At 46.1% G+C, this 22,427-nt stretch overlaps 1 protein-coding gene across 4 annotated transcripts in view; it reads right to left on the bottom strand.

The window, feature by feature from the left end:
• The window catches only part of MED6 (mediator complex subunit 6), a 292,739-nt gene that overhangs the window by 118,276 nt on the left and 152,036 nt on the right, over nucleotides 1-22,427 (bottom strand). For all 4 annotated transcript variants that reach the window (XM_069638863.1, XM_069638862.1, XM_069638865.1 and 1 more), the window contains exon 4: nucleotides 15,008-15,090. In XM_069638863.1, the coding sequence (XP_069494964.1) occupies nucleotides 15,008-15,090 (83 nt within the window). The remainder of the gene's footprint in view (nucleotides 1-15,007; nucleotides 15,091-22,427) is intronic.

Below are 22,427 nucleotides of genomic sequence, written 5' to 3'. Positions count from 1 at the left end.
TCTCTTCCTGCTGCCACCGAGACAAAGAACTGATTAGTCTTTCTCAGTGGCCTGGTTCTTTCCATGTAGAACATGACAGCTCTGCGTACATCTAGTGTATGCAGACTTTTTTCTCCCAAGCTGGAAGGGTTTTGAAAGAACGTTGGTAGTTCTATTGACTGGTTTACATGGAATTTCGAGATGAATTTTGGTGCAAACCTTGGGTGTGTGCGTAGAACCACCTTATCCTTGTGAACTGTTACGAAGGGGTCTAGAACAGAAAGAGCCTGTAGTTCACTTACTCTCCTAATGGAGGTATTAGCTATTAGGAAAGCAGTCTTAAGAGTGAGGTCTTTAAGAGTTGCCTTGTGCATGGGTTCAAAAGGCGAGCCCACGAGTCTAGAAAGTACCACATTTAAGTCCCATCCGGGAGCTGGGTTAGCTATCGGAGGGTGTATTCTCTTTACCCCCTCCATGAAGGCCTTGATAACTGGTATCTTCCACCACAACACTTTAAGTTGGGAAGTGGTGTATGCAGAAAGTGCCGCCAGGTGGACTTTAATGGAATTGAACACTAGACCTGAATCCAGTAAATGGGTCAAGTACAGAACAATGTGTGTGGGAGAGCAGTCAACCGGGTTGATGCTCTTACCTTTACACCAGATGACAAATCTTTTCCACTTGCTAGAATAGCAGTGGCGAGTATTAGGTTTTCTGGCTTCCCTGAGGATGTCCATACATCTCTGCGGGAGTTGTAGATGTCCAAATTCTATGATCTCAGGAGCCAGGCTGCTAAGTTCATGGTCTGAGGGCATGGATGCAGTGTCCTGCCCTTGTCCTGTGACAGCATGTTGTACGGGCAGGGAAGTTTCACTGAGGGAGATAGGGACATCTCCATCAAGTGAGCGAACCATGGCTGCCAGGCCCACATTGGGGCCACTAGTATCATGGTAACTTGCTCCTGGTGCATCTTGTGCACCACTTTGTTGAGAAGGGGAGTCGGGGGAAAGGCGTAAACAAATTTCCCTGACCATTGAATCAGACCGTTCCCCTTGGACTGGTTCTGGGGGTACCTGGAGACGTAACTTTGGCATTGTGAGTTCTCCAGAGTTGCGAACAGGTCTATTTCCGGGAATCCCCATTGCGTGAAGACGTCTAAGACGATGTCTTCGTGCAATCGCCATTCGTACTCTTCGGGCAGAGGGGAAGTCTCTGCTGAGTTTGTCTGCTAGCAGATTGAGTTCCCCTGGTACGTGTTGTGACAGTAGGAACATGTGTTTGAGAGCCCACTTCCATATGTTCTGGGACAGCTTGGACAGTCCTGGAGAGTGGGTGCCCCCTGCTTGTTGATGTAGTACATGGCTGTGGTGCTGTCTGTAAGGACCATCACTGTCTTCCCTTGTAGGTGTTCCTGGAAGGCTTTTAGTGCTTTGAACACCGCCAGTAGCTCCAGTAGGTTTATGTGCTTGGATGCTACGTTCGGAGTCCACACTCCGTGAGCAGTCTGATGGGATAGGTGAGCCCCCCATCCTGTGATGGATGCGTCCGTGGTTAGAGTGGCCTCCACCGCGGGTGTGGCAAAGGGTTTCCCTATTATCAGGTTTTCCTTTGTCCACCACCGTAGCGAGAGAACCAAGGCTTGCGAGACCACCACTAGATCGTCCCATTGTCCGCTGGCCTGACACCACTGGCTGTTGAGCCACTCTTGCATTGGGCGCAGGCGCGCGTGAGGTACCAAATAAATACACAACGCCATCATTCCTAGCAAATGCATCGCTTTGCGCACCGTCACCTCTCGACCTGCCACATATTGGGGGATCTGAAACAGCATGTTTTGGACCCTCTCGTTGGAGGGGAAGACGAGGCCGTCCTTTGTTCGAATTAGAGCCCCTAGGAATTGTTTGACTTGGCTGGGGTCTAAGCTGGACTTCTTCTCGTTGATGGAGAAGCCCAGTTGGAACAAAAGGTCTACAGTCTTTGGGTGTTTGAGAAGCAGGTCTCGTAAGAATCCCCTGTAATGAGCCAGTCGTCGAGGTAAGGGTATACTGGGATGGATAACCTGCGCAGGTGGGCCGCTGCCACAGCCAGTACTTTCGTAAATACCCTTGGTGCAGATGCTATGCCGAAGGGTAGCACTCTGAACTGGTAGTGTTTGCCTTCTATCATGAACCTGAGGTATTTTCTGTGCGCTAGCAACATTAAAATATGAAAGTATGCATCTTTCATGTCCAGTGTTGTCATGTTATCTCCCTGTGATAGCAGTGGGATCACTTCCTGTAAGGTCACCATACGAAACTTTTGGGGTTTGACAAACTTGTTCGCTGGGCGCAGATCTAATACAGGGCACATGGTTAGATCCTTTTTGGGTACAAGGAAGTACACTGAATAAATACCTTCCATTACCTGAGATAGAGGCACGACCTCTATGGCTCCTTTTTCCAGCAGTTGGCCCACTTCTTGGAGAAGGATGGCGAGGCGGGCGAGGTGTTCTGGTGTCATGCGGCGTCCCCACGGGGGTCTGTATGTTGGGGGAACTGTTGAACTCTATACAGTAGCCGCGGGCTACGGTGGAAAGTACTCAGCGGTCTGATGTTATTCCCTCCCATGCTGGAAGAAAGGATGTTAACCGGCCCCCGACCGGCGTTGCATGGGAGGGGACGCGAATCTTCGCGTCACTTGGTGGTGTTGTTGGCTTGGGAACCTCTGGGGGTGGAACCCCGGCCTCTTCCCTTGCCACGGCGTTGACCCCTCCGATTGTACTGGCCGCTATTACCCTGGTAGTTGCTGGCAGAATACGGTTGTTGGTTTTGTTGCTGGCGTTGTCCACGAAAAAAGCGCTCATTACCAAATCCCCGCCTGTTAGGGGGTTTTGAAATTTGGTCTAAGGTCTTTATTGTAGCAAATTCTTTCTTCGCGTTCTCCAGCGCGTCATCCACTGCTCTCCCAAAGAGGTTGGACTCCTCGATGGGTTTATTAATAAGGGACGCTTGTGTTTCCGCCTTAAATCCGGAATTGCGAAGCCAGACGGGACGCTTCAGTAAAATTCCTTGTACCAAAGTGCGGCCAGCCGTCTCTGCTGCATCAAGGGTATTCTTGACGATGCTTTGATTGACCAGAGAGCCCTTGTTAACTGTAGCCAGTAAACGAGTCCTTAGGGGTTCGGGAACTTCTTCGATGTCCTGTTTGAGCATCACCGTAGCTTGCCAATAGGGTATTATTATTGGTGATTCTGGTAGAGAATGCTGCAGAGGTGGCCATTCTCTTGGCTAGGGCATACAGCTTCTTCCCCTCTTTATCTGGGGGTGCCTCGCTAGTAGATAGTGGGACTCCTGCCCTTTTCATGGTGTTGGTCACGACCAGGGAGTCCGGGATTGAGTGACCCTTAATATATAAAGGGTCTGATTGAGAGGGAGAGAACAGTTTCTCAATCCTCGGATTGACCCCTCTCACCAATGCAGGAGTGGAAAGAGAAGGTGTAATACGTCTCTTAACTGAGGCGAGGATGAGTATAATCTGGCTAGTGGGGGGTTTTCTTTGATAATCCTCTCCACAAAATCGGTGTCTGGGGTGACCTCCCCAGTTTCGATTTCGAAGTGTGCTGCTGCCTTCTTCAGCATTGCATTGAAGGTGGGTTGATCGACAGGCGAAGGGTTCCCGACTGGTGTAGTCTCAGTAGACCTGATGACTATACTGCTACTGCCTGTGTCAGTCGACCTAGCCGGTGACTGCCAGGGATTTGGGTCGCCCTCTCCTGTGTCTTCCTGGAATCCCTCCTCACATAGGTTAGTTTCCTTGTGAAAACCTTCTTCTTGGTCCTCAACATAGGTGAACTCCTCTTCCTCCTGGAAGAAGGGGTCTTCCTCAGTGGGATTGTAAGAGTATATGTCCTCCTGTATGGGGTTATACAACTTCTGGTATTTAGCCCTTGGACTCTCCAGGGGTGCCTCCCTTGGTCTCTTGGGTGCCCTGTCTTCTGGGATGGACATGAACCTGTCTAGTTTGTCCATACAGGTCTGGAACCTTTCAAAGGTCCACTGAGGTCGGCCAGGACGGTCTGGGAAAGAAAAAGGAGTTTCTTCCTCCTGCAATTGTCTGGTTCTGTCCCATAGCGTCGAAGAAAGAGAGCCTTCGCCTTCTGAGTAGCCTTCTTGCTGGCTAGGGCCTTCTGTCGGCGTCGGGAACTGGCCTGATCTGTTTTCCGGCGTATCTTTGGCCTTGTGCGCGGTTTTTGGCGTTTCACTCACCGTACGTCTCTGGCCGTCCTTCGATGCTATGCGCACGAGGCTTTCGGCGATCATTCTCTCTTCCGAGGGAGCGGTCGCCGTCGCACTATGTAACGTCGAGTCCTTGTTGGCAACGTGAGCGCTCTTGCGATGCGCGTCGCCGGAGGTTTTGGTGTTAGCGCCCTTATTTTTAGAGTGCCCAGTCGCCTGTCGCAGAAGCGGTGGCGGGGAGGGCTGACGACCCTTACGGTCGGCGGAAGATGCCGGTGGGCCCGACGTCCCCGTTGGTGCTATGGCTGCCTTCGTCTTCGACGAATGTGTGCCGGGGGGTATGTGCTTTGGTGTTTTTCCGTGTGCGTCCTTGTCGCCGGGGTGTTCATCCCCATAAGCTGAGCGTGAGCCGGTCTTGTCGGGGCCGGGGACAGACGAAGGGGAGCGTGAACGCTCCTTTGAGAGGTCTACAGCCTCCGTTACGGGGGCCGTGTAGTCACAGTCCTCGTCACACTCGGCAGCGGCGGCGGCAGCGGGCGAGGAGTCAGGCCTAGACATGGCGTAGGCCGCCCACCTTTTGACCCTGCGGTCTTTTTGAGTTTTGGGCTTTAGTAATTTACAGGCCGCACAGCCGTCCTCCTGGTGATCGAGGGGGGAGCAACGGTTGCACCGTTTGTGCTTATCCTTCCAGGTATATTTACCCTTGCAAAGCGGGCAAAACCTAAATGGCGTCCTCTCCATAGCTGAGGGTAATAAGTGTGACTACGACCTCGAAAGAGAGGGAGGGGAAAGAGAAAGGCATTCTTAAAGAGAAGAAAGAGAGACCACAAAACCCCACCCTCCCTACTGTGTATGGCCGGCGAGGCCAGGCCACGTGTTCGGCAGCGCCGAAGGATCCCCTCCGCTCGTCCTTCCGTCGAAGATCTTGCTCGGCGGAGAAACAGCTCTGCGTCGAGGGAGGGATCTACGTTATTGATATTAATGGGATCTACGTTATTGATATTAATAACAAATGACCAAAGGTCAAAGAAACTATTTGGCAATGCCTCTCGAGGAGCTCCGCATAAAGGCGACCAGTAGCTGGGCAGAAAAAAAGAATCTGAGGGACCTCGACGCGTGAGGGATTGTGGGTACAACGCACGTCACTATAGGGATAGTGTTACAGACACGCCTAGTTGACGTCCCCTTTTCGACTACGAAAAACAAAATGCAATACTCAGCAGTGACCACTGGATGTCGGACCTATGAACAGCATGTGATTCTAAGCAGATTAACAAACATCAGAAAAACGACTACTACAATACAAAGTTTGAAAAAGTGGGAGTTTACCTGACAGTACTGAGATGAGGAAGAAACAACAGTGTAATGAACATTACACACTTTACCCACTCCGTTACTGAGACGAGGAAGAAGCAACTGAGAGTAATGAACATCACTTACTCTCACCAATTTGGTACTAGGAAGTAAAAGATGCATGAAGGTCAGGCATGTCCTTCTAATCAAAGTCAGGTAGCACTGATTGATGGAAGCATTGATTGATGGAATACATCTACAGCCCATTGAAGGACCCCAGGTGTATAAAAGGTGGAATGCAGAAGCACATGATATTTTATTTATATCGCTTTCATACACAAGTGTTTCAGAGCGCAACAAGGCAAAGAGTGGGGAACAGGGGCGAACAAAAACAACAATCTTACTAGGCCCAGTGACATTAAGAGCGTGCAAGTGTATGGGAAAGGAAGAAAAGGGGAAAGTGCATGGAAGGCGGGGAGAAGTAGAAAGTGCGGAACAGAGGTGAGAACTGAATAAAAAAACAACAAGTAAAATAAATAAAGGCGATAAACAGTGATAGCGCAGCCAGAAAGTGGCGAAGAGCTAAGTTAGTCAGATAGGGTACATCTGTTAAGTGCAGAAGAAAAGTGGGTGGGGGACTGTATGGGTACAGGTACAGACCTCAGTGCAAGGGGTGGCGCAGAGGCAGTGCAGGAGGGTGGCAGGGTAGCAGGTACCTGGGCCCAAAGGACAGAGGGTGGCCAGGTGCATGGTGCCGAGAGAGAACACAGATCAGTAGGGGAGAAGAGGGGCAAAGGCAGAAGCAAAGAGGAAGGTCATGAGCTGCTTCCGGAACCGGAGATGGTTCTCCTCAAGTTTCAAGGTGGCAGGGAGGCTGTCCCAACGGGAGGCCCCAGCCGAAGACAGATCTACCCCCCCAGCTTGTTTCTTTGAAAAACGAATGACCCAGAGGGAGTTAGAGGCAGAGGAGCAAAGGGCTCGAGAGGGGAGGTATTCGGAGGGATAGTTGAAGGTATTTTCTACCCAGGCCCCAGAAAGCCTTGTGGCCAATGCAGAGGGTTTTACATTTAATCTGTGCATCCACTGGGAGCCAATGAAGGGATTTCAGTGCTGGAGGGATACGATCCCAGGGCTTGAGGCCAAGGACAAGTCTCGCAGACCTGTTCTGCATTAGTTGTAAAGGGCGGAGAGTGGAGGCAGCTAGATTTAGAAAGAGGCTGTTACAGTAGTCCCACCTAGAGAGAACTAGAGCTTGGGAGACGGTCAGCTTCTGAGGGAAGGAGAGGAAAGGCAGAGTACCTCTAAGGAGATGCAGTAAGAAGTTTGACTTTTTAGAGACGTCAGCGATGTGTGCGGAGAAGGAAAGTGTGGAGTCAAAGATGACCCCCGAGGTTCTTAGCCTCGCAGGTAGGAATAGGGCCAAGGGAGGCTGGCCAGAGTGAGGGGAAAGGATGGTGAACATGTACCAATGAGGAGGATCTCAGTCTTGTTGGCATTTAGGCAAAGATCGTTGGCAGCACACCAATTTTGAATGGCGATTAGGCAATCAGAGATGAGGGAAGGAGAGGAGGTGGCTGAAGGAAGCCTGAAAATTAGTTGGGCGTCATCAGCATACCACTGGAAATTTGAACAGAAAATGGAAATGCAATAGGCGAGAGTTGCCAGGTATTGGTTAAAAAGCCAAGGTGAGAGGTTAGATCCCTGAGGAACACCACAGGTAGAGAGGCAGCTAGAAGATAGGAAGGACCCAAGTTGTACTTGGGAGGTTCGGTCAGAGAGGAAAGAGAATAGCCAGGCCAGAGCCTGATCAGTGATACCCAGGTTGTCACAGAGATGATTGAGCAGGTGGTATGACTGACCGTGTCAAAAGCAGAGGAGCGATCAAGAAGGATGAGGACAGAGTGAATGTTGGAGTCAAGTTTGGAGAGCCGTTTTTGTCATTCTGGCTGCTCTGAAGCCAGATTGGTGGTCATGAAGAGAGCCAACAGAATCGGAATGAAGGTTAAGCTGAGAGATGGCCAGCTTTTCCAGGAGCTTACCCAAAAAGGGAGTAATGGAAATTGGGCGATAGTTAGCCGGACAAGAACGATCAGCTGAGGGTTTCTTGAGGAGAGGATGCACAAGAGAGTGCTTCAGAGGGGAGGGGAAAGATCCAGAGGCAGATGTTGCAGAAATCAGCAAAGACCGGAGCGAGGGCATCGATGTGGTCCTTGTCATGGGTACCAGGCCTGTAGTCAGGGCAAGCTGGGTGGAGGCCTGGCATAGGCACACCAAAAAACCCATAGCAGATACCTTCTTTAAATTCCTTCCTGGTGTTTGTAGTAACTTCCTGGTTACCACTTCCTGTTGCCAAACAGGAAGTGCATGAAGGTCCATGAGCTCTCTAGTGTTCGGGTGTGGCTGGCTATATAAGCCACACCCTAGATTCTCCCAGTGCTTCATGTTGCTTCTGTAACCTGCATCAGCAACACACTCACCGTGCTCCTGCTTACCTGCTCCGGATCATCCGGCTTCTGCTTACCTGCTCCGGATCATCCGGCTTCTGCTTACCTGCTCCGGATCATCCGGCTTCTGTTTACCTGCTCCGGATCAATCTCTGTGCTTTCTCCAAGCCGCGGCTTTCCCCAGACACGAGGTGAAACCTACACAGGCACCTGTAAGCTCAAAGAAGAACTTTCATTTGTGCACTCGCTCCAGTAACGCTGCACATACTCACCGAATCTTCTCGCTACGCTGGAATCCAGTTTGGTAGTCCGAGCGCCCAAACTCCTGCAAAAGAAAGGAGAGACATTACTTACTGCGCTCGCTCCAATAACGCTGTGCATACTTACCGGACAATCCAAGGCTCTCCAGTAGCGCTGAACCCAGGCTTGTGGGACTGTACAGGACAGGGAACCCTCGTAAGGGAAGGCGGGCAGCAGGCACTGCCGAGGAGGTGGAGCTGAGCATGGAGACTGGCGTGTGCTGAACGAAGTACCTGACAAACAGGCTTTCCCGCTTCGGGAGAAGCCATCAAGAGGAGCTGCCAGGTCCTGGTAAGTGTCGGGGACACTGGAACCACCTGCGCACTCCAAGAGATTGTGAATATAGTAGCGGTCCATGAAAGTAAGAACCTACATTTATTGAATACCGAAATTAATTAAACAAGCAACGTTGCATTTGTTGAATAACGAACTGAATGAAATAAGCAAAACTGCACATATTGAATACCCAAGTGAAAGGAAAGGCAAAACTGCTAATTTTTAATGTTGATTTGAATGAAACTGCATAACTGCTAACATTGAATAGCAAAGAAAATGCAAATAACAAACCTGCTAATATTGAACTATGAACTGAAAGAACATAGGAAACCAAGTTGGATGAAGGACTCTGACTGCAGAGTTGAAGTCAAAGCTGAGAAAGTGCTAGTTGTGGAGCTGCATTTGAGAAACTACTTCTTTAGCTGAACATTGAACTAATCAAAGAGAACTTGAAGATCCTGGTTACGTGACTGTAATGGGTGGATTGTGCGATCTAAAACTGGCCCCAGACAAGAGAACTCCTACATGTTGAACAATGAACTACTGAAAGGGAATGTAAGGTTCCTGGGTTGCTTGACCTGCAATCGGTGGACCATTTGGTCTAACAACTGGACCAAGACCAGAGAACCCCTATATGCCAACAAGGAAGTTTGCCATTGTGTCAAAAGAAAATCTACCATTGAGGCATATAAGACTTGCGGAAGGGAACACTGAGCTGTAAGGAACTCAATTTAAAGACAAAGCTTCAAGATACTTCTTTTTGTGACATCTTTTGACATTGAATTTGGGGAAGGGAACCACGAGACGTACTGCCCTGGAACTATATTGAACTTGGGGAAGGGCATACTGACACTTACAAAGGTGTGGAACTTTATTACTTAAAGTACAGAAAAAGGTAAATTGGACATTGTGGTGAACTTATCGACATTTGGGGAAAAGAAGCTGAAGATTAAGCCCAAGCTGAAAATAGCTCAGAACTTTACTTTTGGAACACTGTTTAGTTTATGGTTGGCATCCCCACACAATGTTTTGTCTTAGTTGTGAGGGCAAGTATGGGTTTTGGACACAGACAGACTTTTCAGTTGAACTTACTGACACAGACTATCCTTAGTTTCTTTAGGTAGGGAAATCCCACCATAGCATAAGGCATCCCGATATTTTCTTTGATAAAAGCCTTTCGTTACATATTGAATCCACAATGCCAACCTCACGGCATAGACCCGCAGGTCGAACTGAGGACCTGAATTTCTGGGCCTGTGAGTACTGCAAATAAGCACCTTTTTTTGCCATTTTGAGGAATATGTCATTCCTCTGAGTTCACCCTAGATTTAGCCTAATTTCATGTGCAGGCCCGGGGATGCAAAAGCCTCTTTTAAAAATGTTTGCAGCACACGCTCAATAGGACCCTGGAAAACCCCAGCTAACAATAGTCACCCTCTCCAAAATGTGTCCTCTTTTGCCCACCTCTGTCACCCCTCAATTAGAGAGTGCTGTCATTCTCAGCAGTTGTTCTGATGGTGACGCCTCAGTGTAGCGGCAGCCACAGTGTAGTCACCCATCCCAGAATTGCGTGAGGGGTCAAAAATGTGAGGTGGACAACTTTGTGAAGGATTTTCATAAGATGACATTTTAATAAATCAAAAGGGTTTGATAAACGCCTTCTATCCCTACCCTGAAGAGGATTTCCCTGCCTATCATAATAAACTAAAGGAAACACTAACTAAAGGAATCTGTCCCTCACACTTATACATACAACAAACATATGAAGGGAATATATTGCAATTCAAATATAACAAAAGGTATAGCCAACATAACTGTTTCCCCGTGTAACCTGGGTAATGTCCCCTTCCCCAGATTCAAAGCAGGAATGTTATCAATAGTTCAAAATTAGGAAAGTTCCATTCTACCACAAAGTTCGGATGATAAGATTCTTCTTGCTCCAAGTCTCTCACTTGGACTTAAGAAATGACAGCTCCCCTCCCCCCCCACCCCTTGTATCAAAGAGTTCAACACAACTTCTTAGAAAACAAAAACCCTTCCAAAGTTTGTCTTTAGCAACAACAATGTTTTGTCAGAATGATTTCACAAGATAATTTAGTGATTTTAGCAACTTCTTCTTCTTCACAGTCTTTAACCAGGACAGTACTTCAACAACTTCTACGTGGTCCACTCGCCTGCCAAGTCTACCACTACAAAATCCCTTGCCCCGGTAAACTCGCCTGCCAGGACTAAAAGCTTCTAACAGGGCCCTGGGTTAAGTGCAGTTAGGCAGAATTATATGCAGTTCCCTTTGGGAACACCACACACAATTAAGACTACAAGTGACAGTACAAATTCGCCTTTGGTACAAGCCTGTACTACACAGTTAAAGTGGTAGCAGTGGCTGAGCAGCCATTCTTATCTCAAGAGTAAGTGAGCAGTATCAAATAGTTACACAAAGGACAGCAATTACTATGATTCAGGCAAACACTGACTCAGGGTTTTCAAGTAAAAGAATATACATTTATTTAACTCTTCAGTTGTATAACAGTTCACTCTTCTAAGCAGTTTAAAAATCACACTCTTAATACACCACACAACTTTCCTTAAATTCCAGACAAGTTGAGCTCACAAAATGAAGTGAGAGCAAAATGGCACTCCAGCAATTTAAAAGGGAGGGAAAGACAGAAGTTAACAGAAATTTAATCGCACCAACAGGTAAGTACTCAGGGCAATCGAACAAGAGAGACTACAATGATAAAATCAGATAGGAAAGGTTTAGGGCCAAAGTCAATGGTTCAAAAGTCTTTTGCTCAAGATAATACAGTTCAGTGTATTTTGCGGTAAAGTTCGTGTCACGGTGTCCGGACGAGGTTGATTGGTTGAGAAGTTGCTTCAAAGAGAAGAGAAGGACAAGCCCTCGGTTTGGAGAAAGATTGCAAACGCTTTCACCGTGGCTGAACGAAACGAACAACCAGATTTGCACAGTACCTTAAAACGGAGAGGGAGCTGTAGCTGAGGCAGAAGTTCCTGGTAGTTCCTGCAGGCTCACAGCTCCTGAAGCAACTGTCGGACTGATCAGAAGTAGGAAGACTAGGGGGTCCTGCACTACCCAGGGAAGAAACCAGCAGCAGAGCAAAGCAACAAATAACAGTTGCGCTCCTTAAAACCCAAGCAGGGTCCGACCTTCCTGGCTATCCGGCCCACTGTAGCTCTGTACTGGGAATTCGACCAGAGGAGGGGACCTGGCTTGTAGTTTGGGTGAACTGTTTGGTCGCACCAGCTCAAGGGAAGAAGTTTCCTGGAGGATCTTCTCTGTCGTCGGATTCTGAATATTCGGACCTGCAGCAGGGCTTCACTGGGCAGTTCAGTCATGGTAGGGGTCCTCTTCCGTCAGTTCCTCGTAGGTTCTTTCGTTCCAGTGGCGACTCTGCTCTTCCAGTCCCAGAGACCTGCTTTTTATGCAGTTTTCCCCCATTCATACAGCCTGGCTGTCAATCACAAAGCAGGGTGGCTGTCCTGGCAAGGGCAGTCGCCAGCCAATCAAAGAGGAGTGTGACTTGGTTACCAAGGGAACCCATGGCAGGGGTCCTAAAACCCCTCCCTCACATCCTGCCTACCCAGACTCTCAGGCGCTTAAAGGAAGGCTTCTGTGTGGAAGCCCGCGAAAAGGCGATGAACAAAGGGACCAAACCTGGTTTGGCGCACAGAGTAAAACACGAGAAAGACATTTACAAAAAGAAATGGCGAATAAACCCAGCTGGAGCCGTAATAAAATATATATGGTCAAGCGGGTTTATGTTTGAGGCTAATATAATAGCCTAAAACAATTATTATTTAAGATAACCGCAGTATAAAAAATAGGGTAGATACCACTGCCACCAGCCAATTCTTAGTGTAAAGGGAGCGAAACAATGCTCTAAGAGGCAAAGACAAAAAGGGATAAGAATTAACCCTTTCCAATACTCCAAGTAAGATGGGGTGTACTGGGGTCTGTGGTTAAATTGACTAAATAAAGTTAATGGCAACTTTATCTTTTCTGGGGGACAGTAGTCAGCCCCAGAAAATGGAGTCGGTGGGAAGTCTAAAAGACAACCCTGTGTCACTGCACTGAAGGTGCTGTGTAACACACAGAGGAATATGGTGCCATGGAGTAGGTGAGGCTCCAGTGCCCAAGATCACACAAAAAGTAGAAATACACATATCAAAACACATGTAAGAGTGGGGAAAAAAGGCTCACACTCTTACCAGGTGAGAAAAATAAATGCTAGAAATCCAGCAAAGCTGCTGAGGGACTCAGTAGGTAATGGAAATCAACCATTTATGAGAATTCTCCCTAAAAAGTGCAGAGGCGCTGCCTCGCTCATGGAACGTAAGCTGAAAGTGCAGCAATGCTGAACATAGTGCAGTGGCCCGGAGGCAAGTGCAAAGACTGGTGGGGAGGCCTGGGACCTGGAAGGCCCTTGAGGTGAACCAGGCAACCAGTCAGTCAGCAAAAACTGAACTGAGTTAGGAAGGGGGGGGAGGAGGAAGGAGGGTGGTGAAAAAGAACGGAGGTCAGCAAGGGAGAGGGGGAGAGATGGAGGAAGAGAAGAGGAAGGTCTTAAGAGTCTCCAGAACTTAAGGTGCTCCGGCTCAAGACCGAGAGAGGCAGGGAGGCTGTTAAAGATCTAGCCCCAAATCTCTGTTTGTGAAAGCGACTCACCCGCAGAGAGTTGGAGGACGACGAGCGAAGGACTCTCGAGGGAGCGTATTTAGGAAAAGAGCATTGTAGATAGTGGGGGCCCTGACCCCAGAAAGCTGTGTGGATAATGCAGAGGATCTTGAACTTGATCCTTGCAGCCAGGCGGAGCCAGTGGAGGGATTACAGCACCGGAGAGATGCGGTCCCTGTGCTAGAGGCCAAGGATAAGTCTTGCGGTACTGTTCTGGATAAGTTGTAGAGGACGGAGAATAGAAGTAGGAAGGTTGAGAAAGATGCTGTTGCAATAGTCCAGCCTAGAGAGAACCAGGGCTCTCGCGGTGGCAAGCCTCTGGGGGAAAGTGAGAAAAGGTAGAATATCTCTGAGGAGAGGTATTCTACTTTTATCGTTTTGTATCAGTTCAAAATCCAAATGTTTGCGTAGTTTGCCACTTTCTCATCTTTACATTAACTCGGTATTCAATATTTGTACTAGCGGGCATGCGGACGATTTCGGAGTCACGTATTATTAGTGAAGTTACCGGGTGCTGCATACGCTTGCTCTGCTGCCACTCTAAATTCTGCTTCTTCCACTCCCCGCTACAGTTCAAGAGTGCTCTGGTGCTCGCCTGCCACCAGAGCACAAGTTACTTTGGGGAAAGCTTTTTTAATGTACGTGTCCCGCCGCACTGCCTCTGCATACAGGGTCATCACTGTTAGAGACCCACACAAAACCGGCATCCGCTTCACAGCTAGCAGCAGTCCCAGTTTCCCTTCAACCTCGACTGCCACTGGAGTCTCAACCAGAACTCCACCTTCTGCTTCTCCTAATGGCCTGCAACTGATGGGGTCCTTTATGCTCACCAGATCCTCTCAGATGTCGGCCATTAGAATCATTACACTGCACCAAATCCCTCTTCCTCGTCCAAGTACTCTGGGCATTGTGGGACTTGAAGTCCCCAATGTTAAAATTACCTTTTTCTTCCTGAACATTGTTTTTACATGAACTTACGGACTACATTTTCAGGAGTAAATGTATTGTTTTGGAGTCAAAGGAGAGTTAGCTTTATCAGAACTCAAGATGGTAACATTCTGATGGCTACATTTAACATTCACTTGTTGGCTACAATAGTTCTTACCATTATAAATGTGAGTAGCTTTATGATGAGGAACTTTACTACGCTTAACAAATGCTTGATTAGGATAGTTTTTGGAACCCCCACAATGAATAGCTTTGGAACAAGAAATCTCACATTGACAATTCATTACATATTGTGGCATCACTGAAATCTCTTCTGAAGAAGTCAAATACAGCGTCTCACCGAAAGGAGGAGTCCTGTTTCCTTGGGGCCCTTCTCCTAGGTGATCCTCCCGGCTAACACCACGCCTAGGGTTAGGATCACGTAGTGGCTTCCTTCCCCTGGCCACCTGGGAGGAGTCTTTGTGAGGACTCTGCAGGATTTATCACAATTGGTGCAGGGAAAGTCGGTCTTAGGCATCTGAACTGCTGTGGAGGTGAGGGACTACGAGGAGGGTTTTAAAAGGGGTCAGAAAGCAATTTGATATCTAGTGCTCCAAGAAGCTCTTACCATCAAAGACAGTTTGTGGGGGGTGGGGCAGATGCAAACACTAAAAGACACTCACATGCAATAGGAGACAGTCTGGGTGCGGCCACAATATCACTTTCATACTAATGCCCCTTGCAGCCCATCAGCGCTTATGCAAGATTTCCTGCATAGGCCATGATGGGACTGATATTTTAGTTTTAAAGCTTGGAGTGTGGTGTCAAAATGTAATCTTTAATGACAGAAGTCATTTAACTGAAGCATACATATCTCTTACCACTCTTGAGTTTATGACAGATCCCAAGTCCGGCGCTTGATAAATCACTCCAGCGATGATATAGTAATCAGCCAATGGAATTACTGCAAACCAAGGCACATCCATTAAATTGAAAATAGTGACAATTAAGAAAGGTATAAGTGAATGCCATTTCTGAAATAAAATTTGCATTTCTAATACCATCACCAAAATGCACTCATCTAGTATGAAATGTACCTGCAGCCAAGCATGCAGAAATTAAGTTACCCTGTGAAATCATCATAATTACTCATTTACAATAGCTAAAATTCCGAAAATGTATTCACCAGGCTCCTTTCACAGGGTCCAGCCAAGTCACGTTTTTTTCAGAAGGAAGATTGTTATGAACCTACCCGGGGTGTGATAAATTGTCCCATAGAGGCAACTACCCCACGCCACCGACTCCATCACCAATCTTCCATGTCTAATATGGCTGCCTGAGTAGTTATGCATCCAATTCAGTGTTCTGTACACAAACCACTCACCCTCTGAAGTCTTGAGGCAGATTGGGGCTGCCCTACAATGCCATCAGCAACCTCAGGTGGTAGGCCCACTAATTATTGTGTTCCCCAAACAGCAAGCTATGCACACAAAGTAATCACCTTCATAGTATTTTCTATGGGAAGGGTCCTCGTACAAAGCGGTTCCGGACTGGAGCCAAAACATTTTTTAAAAACGTTTCTGTACAGAATGCCAGTTTCAAACTGCCTTCATCTGTTGCAAATTGAACAAATAGTCTATTCTCCTTCAGGTGTTAATTCTGGTGACTGCATGTACTCTAACTTAGTTTGTCTCTGAATTCAAAGCCTGCAGTTTAGCAGATATTAAGCTTTCGCACCGGGGTTAAGAACGTTTCAGAAGTGGATAATTAGCTGGGGCTTAGGGTTAATGGAATATGCCGCGTGGAAAATCAATGTTCTGCTCGATTAGAACTTGCACTTTGAACTATGAAAAGGTTGCAATCCATCAAAGCAAAAAACATTTGATAGCAGCCATGTTTTTCTGCTTTTTGAAAAATGTACTTGTTCCTATATGATCATTTAAGGGATGGGTGCTCTTGTTGATTTCGATTTTGACAGTAAGGTACCTGCGCAAGTAGGTAAGTAAGCAAATTCTTTATTTCGGATTAGCAAGAATCCATAAATGATACAACACATTCAACATATACATCAATAAAACACAATTAAATTTCATTATTGGTTTCCTTTCATAACCAATCTAGACGGATTATTACAATGATAAAGAATATCTCACGCATTATGAATATTGTGGTGCAAAAACGTATGTGCTTTAACTACAACCAATCTTAAAAAAAAAAGTTAGGAAACAAAGAATTAAAACATAAAGCCAGTAATATAAATGTCCTTTTTTTCCTTCTTTTTTATACGTGAATAGTTTAAATCAATTTAGCTGTTTCAATCGTTATTTCTAGATGCATATCCTTGCTTTTCGGCCCCTTTCTTGTATACGCCAGGTGGTTCTTAAATATAACGACAAAGTCCAGGCTATAGCGGCCGTGAGTACATTCAGCAGATAGTACAGAGCTGGCTTAGACTGCGAAAAACATCTGCCTATGAACAATGGTAATAGGTATTTTTTCCTTTGCCCGCTATAGGGTGGACAACAAAATTAAAAAAGTGAGCTAGATCCTCTAATCCGGCATCACACTTGGGGCATTTTGCTTTGGAATTCACGGCCCGATCTCAGATTACGGAGGTCGCCTAAATCCAAGCATCCAAAAACATGTGCTTGTGATTGGAGCTCCTTGATATTTCGAGTTCGTCCAGATGAGGTATTCTTTTGCGTTGTTTGATGATAATCTCATTAATTCTCTATTTGACAGTTTCATTATTACTTCAGTCTCTCTCTCTCTCTCTCCTATCATATCATATACCCACTTAGTTAGGCCCCCATCAGGAGGTAAAATCTACTTGTTTCTACTAGCTGTGCGGATTCAATAAGAAGGTCACTAGTGCCCACTTTCCCCAACATATGATTTAGGTTTTATAGCAAGCCAATAGTGTTGGCAAACTTCTTACACATTAGGTGCTTCAACAAGTTCTGCATTAGCCCTCCCCCCCTTTTGGATTAGACCATATGCATAGCCAGAGTCTGCAAGGCTCCAACACCAATTGGTCCTCCAAGAAGGCCCAGTAAATTTCTTTGTGAACAGCAAAATTTGGTGGCGATATTGGTAAACCCAATAGGGATTTTACAAACCTGTTTTCTTCTTTTTGTAAGTATGATGGGTATGATAGTTGATTTATAACGTGCTTAATATCCAGAGATTTCTAAGCGCGGACCAGGGGATCGAACCTGTGTTGCTCCGTGTCGTCTTGCTCCCAAGGCGAGCATGTTGCCCCTGAGCTATCCTCCCGAGACATGAACGTAGCAAACTAGCATCTCCATACCCCCAAATTGCAGCACCATATTTAATAGTCCCTATGATGCAGGCATTGTAAACGTTTCCCACAATACTGAGTGGCTGCTGCTTGTGATTTTTCTTGAATCTATGGATACCACCTTTCAGCTGTCTCATTACGGGGGCCTGTTTTTGTATGTGGGCCGGCCTGTTGAACCGTTCATTAAAACGGACCCCGAGATTATCAAAATGAGACACCCTAGGTATCACCATACATTTGGGAATGTACATGTTCTCTTCTTCCAAAGGTACGCCATTACAGCAGATTTAGTAGTGTTTACGTTAAGGTCCAGGCTACTCCTAAAGGTCTCATATCTATTTACCAGGGTCAGTAATGCTCTCGGGGTCCGTGCAATAAGGACAGTATCATCTGCATAAATTAGTACAGGCAATGGCGTGTTGCCTATTCGTGGTACGTCAGTAATACAGTGTAGTAGGAATTCCAGCAATTTATTAATATACAATGCGAATAACAGGGGTGACAGGATGCACCCCTGTCCAACACCAGATTTGATTGGGAACCAGGGAGTACAATGGCTCTCGCTGCCTGAACGGATACACACCTCGTTTGCCTTGTGGAGGGCTTCCAAGGCGTCCAGTATCGCTACCGGACAGTCCTAGGACTTTAGCTCCTCCCACAGTTTGTCCAGGTTTACTTTGTCAAAGGCGATGTTCAGGTCCATGAATGCCAGGTACATGGGTTCCTTTTTTATGTGTAGTGAGTGGGCAGCTAATAGATATAGATTCAGACATTGTTCTATTTTTCCCAGTTTGGGTCTAAAGCCCAGCTGGAATGGTGATAGGATGTCCTCTACTATAACCCACTCTTCTAGTTTGGAAAGCAAACATTTCCAGAGCATCTTAAAACCTTTATTCAGAAGGAATATAGGCCAATATGATTGTGGATACTCCTACAGCCCTTTTTGTATACTGGTACAAGTATTGCTCTTTGCCATTCATGGGGTACCAGTATCGTGCTTATGATTCCATTGAACAAAATTGTTAAATATGATAACATTCAGTTAGTATACCAACAATGCCCGGGGCACGCCTTCATTTGACAGTCTGAATTGCTTTTAACACGTCATCAATGGAAAAAAAGGTTTGACTTGTTTCTCTTCCCACACTACTGTGCTTGTCCCTTGAGGCTGATGTCTCGCATAATGTCCTATCCTCTACTTTGTAGACATTGCTGAAACGGTCTACCCATTGCTGGTCTTGGATTCCACATGCTATGCCTGTTTTGTTCCCATTGTAAATGGGTTGACCATTTACTTCCCTCCAAAATTCTCGGGAATCAATATTTTTACTTGCCATTTTCAATCTATCCTATGCTTGATTATCTAATTCTAGTTTTTTACGCCTTTTGATCTGTTTTTTGTATCCTGCCCTTACCCACACAATCTGTATTTTAGAGAACTGGGTATTTTTGAGTAGGTTCATTAATTTCACCTTGGCCTTTCTACAGTCTTTATCGTGATAGCCCACCTTGAGGTCCCCTTTTCTTTCGTCCACACAATCTCCCATGCATCCCACCTCAATATTCCCTGTCAGGCACATGAATGATTGCACTATGAGCACTGGGTTGGTATTTACATTCAGCAGAGTATCAAATAGGGACACAGTCATTAAAACTATTTTTCCCCCCAGTGAGACTTTTGTTGCTTCATTCCACCTCAACCTTTTGGTGGTCGTTCCTTCACAAACTGTTTCACTAAGGTGATCGAAATGGTTACCTCTCCCCCCAGGGCCTAACCAGTTCTGGGTTATCTCCAGTCCATAATGATCACTATAGAGGTCACCCCCAACACAGAAATCCTTCATCAGTCCCCAGGTGTTAACTGAGACCATGAGGTGGTCTATGGATGATTTTCCACTGGCATTTCTAAAAGGGGTAAGCACCCGGGATATCCCCCTTGAAGCGGTCATTTGTTCTCAATCCCACCTCCATCATCTATTGCCATAATGGAAGTCCCGCACAACGCATCCTTGCGTCCAACACTTCTGGCAGAGGGACACCCAGGGCTTAGTCTTCCTTTGCGTCATACAGTCCTTCAGGCGGGCCATTTCCCATTTTCAAATGTAAATAACCCCCACACATGATCAATGCATTTTAGTCCCTCAATTGTTTATGCAACCCTTCAACAGCCTCTTTAAGGGCTGCAATTGGGCACATGCCATCTTTTGCCGATGGACTGTTGTAGATATGTATACAGTAAACTGGGGGGCCTTCTGCTGGGCGAAGTTTAAGGATTTGTACCAAATCCTTTTCACCTGTTTTTATTTCCTTAATTTCACATGCTAGCGAGCCCTTTACCAGGATGGCCATACCTCCGTAGTGTCTTCCTCTTGTCTGCTTATTTGCCATTACTTGGGAAACAACATAACCATCTAATACCATCTTCTGTTTCCCACATCTCCTGTAAAAAAAAACAACCGTTGATCCATTAAATTTCTCTTTTGTGGATTTGTCACCCAATTTTCCCCTAGAGGCTGCTATATTCCAAGATAACATTGTCACGGTTTCCCCTTGTGCGATTAAGTTTGCGCTTTCTTCTTGGCAGTCCTGGGTTACTTCTACTGCCAAGTCTCCTCTCAGAGTTTCATTGTGGACATAATTCTCCCCCAACTGGGTCGGATTGATTCGTGGTCAATCCAGCTCCTCAATAAGGGATCAGATCTATTTAGTGTAGCCCTTTTGTTAGGAACTACCGTTTTGTTTTGGGGAGCAGGGGGTCCAGTTTGCTTTAGTTTGGCCCTCATACATCCTGATCACAGGGTTCCCAAAAGGATGGTCATTGTCCCACTCCTATAGACTCCCTAGTCGTATCATGGTAAAAGTGTACCAATGGGACCACCCTGTATGTAGAACCCCCAGAGGCAAATCTAAGGTTGGAGCTCAGTATATAAAATGCCACCTGCGGGGAGTTGATGGAGATTATACAGTCTCCCTTAATATGTTTTTTCGTGCCTCCAACCCACCCCAGCCTTCTTGCCATCGATATAGAACCCGGGTTTATTTATTTTCCCCGTACACGTGCATTTATCCATTGAGCAACCTTGTTAATCAGACCTGTTGTGGTTTCCTATGTTTCCTCAGGTAAGGGGTTAACGCTGACAATTATGCCCACAGGTGGGGCTGCAGCTGGCCGAAGGTCCAAGATCAATTTACCGTCCCCCATTGTTTTCGATGCCACTCCTTCTACACTTTTATTTGTATTTGTTTTATCTCTGAGTTTCAGTGGTCGATTCTCAACCACATCGTTCAGGTGGTACACCCTTTCGTTAATTTGACTTACAATTGGTCTTGGGCATAATATTGGTATTATTTTCTGTTGGCCAGTTTTTGGGACATTTTGGTTTCCCTTATAGTGTCTTTGCCATTTGGCCCACAAATCCCCCCTGTTCCTTGCTTCATTGTTCACCGGTTGTGATGTGAGCCCCATACTCATTTTCAATCCTCCGACTTCATTTTTGGTTTGCCTGGTCATGTCATCCATCACACTTAGAAAGATAAACAGGGTTGTTTTAAGTCCCATATAGGTTGCAAGGAATGTTTTAGTATTTTGCTGGCACATTCTTTAAATTGGTCCACCAGCGCTCCTACAGCAAGCAGACTAATCTCTTGGTCAGATGTTGCACTACAATCAAGGGTGTCAATGGATCCCTTGTTGCATGCTTTACCCACATCTGACACAAGTGCCTTGGCAGACTTAATTAGAATTTCTCCTTCCCTAACCAGGTTATATACGTTACTCTGGTTTAGTTTGTCTTTTAAGGTTACCTGGTGAACATTTGGTTGTAACAGGTCCGAACAAGTGGTCTAACTTGCGGTTGATCTACCTTTTGATGCTCCAGGAACACTCACTGGGTTCTCCGCTGTGCTCTGGAGGTCAATCAGCAGCCCTATTTGTTACTACTTCTGTTCCATCTGGCAAGCTTAGCCCTGTTCCCCTTAGTTGTCTTTCCACGTGGAGAATCTTTGTTTCGTTTCCCCGACATGTCTTTAAGGTAGTTATGAATAACTGTTTGTGATCCCTTGGATTGGTTCACTATATTCGTTTTCACCGTTTTCGCACTGGTTTCGCTCAGGTTCGCCTTTCTTTTTCCCATAATTCTAGGCATTATCTAGCCAAGGCAATCAATATCACAACACTTGTGCTTGTATGTTTTTTGGGATAGATTGGGTGCTATAGTATCGACTGTGCAAAAAGCAATTGTAAAACACTCAATGCAACCCGTATAAATCACGCTGAGTGAGTTATACGCTAAAATCAAATACACAAATACATTAAAGGATGTGCAAAAAGTATACAAGAAGGGCTCCGATACAGTGCAGAGTAACAATGACTTGTGCAAAATATGCCTTGTTTTTAAAGTGCAATATATTTAAAATGCATCACAAGGGGGTGCAGCGCAGACAGTGCAGTGAAATAAGGTGCTACACGTGCAAAATAACCTGGTATAATATGGCCAAAGTGCAGCTAGTCAAAGTTATACTCAAAGCCTATAGTATAATAAAATGTTATCCAATAGTATTCTAAAATGTACAAGTATTTGTGGCACAAATATTAATGCTAATTGCTAGAGAGAATAGTGCAGCACATTAAAAGCATGCAAAAAGAGCCTTTTTTCTTTTTTTTCTTTTTTAAAAGAGCATGGTATGAAACCGAATAAAAAGAAAAAGAGAAAAAGAGATAGAATAGGGCAAAAATAAGAATTTTCCGTACTAGCAGGGTCACGGAAATACCGTACTGTGCAGTGTTTAAGAGTCTTTAAACCAACCTATTCTCTTAGGACGTTAGTAGAAACTGATGACTGAATTAGTGGCTCCTTGGGGAGAAAAAGAGAAATGGGAAAAAAAGCCACCACGAAGCCTCAAAACCTTATGCAATCAAAGGAAGTACTTCACCCTGAAAATGCCAGTTTGGAAGGGATCTCTGCAATCAATCAGTTAGGTAGAGTCCCTATGCAAATTGG

The sequence above is a fragment of the Ambystoma mexicanum genome, chromosome 14 (assembly GCF_040938575.1).
Source record: "Ambystoma mexicanum isolate Mex_15411 chromosome 14, UKY_AmexF1_1, whole genome shotgun sequence".
Classification (NCBI taxonomy): domain Eukaryota; kingdom Metazoa; phylum Chordata; class Amphibia; order Caudata; family Ambystomatidae; genus Ambystoma; species Ambystoma mexicanum.
The sequence above is the reverse complement of the archived record's forward strand: the minus strand, read 5'-3'. Positions and strand labels throughout refer to the sequence as shown.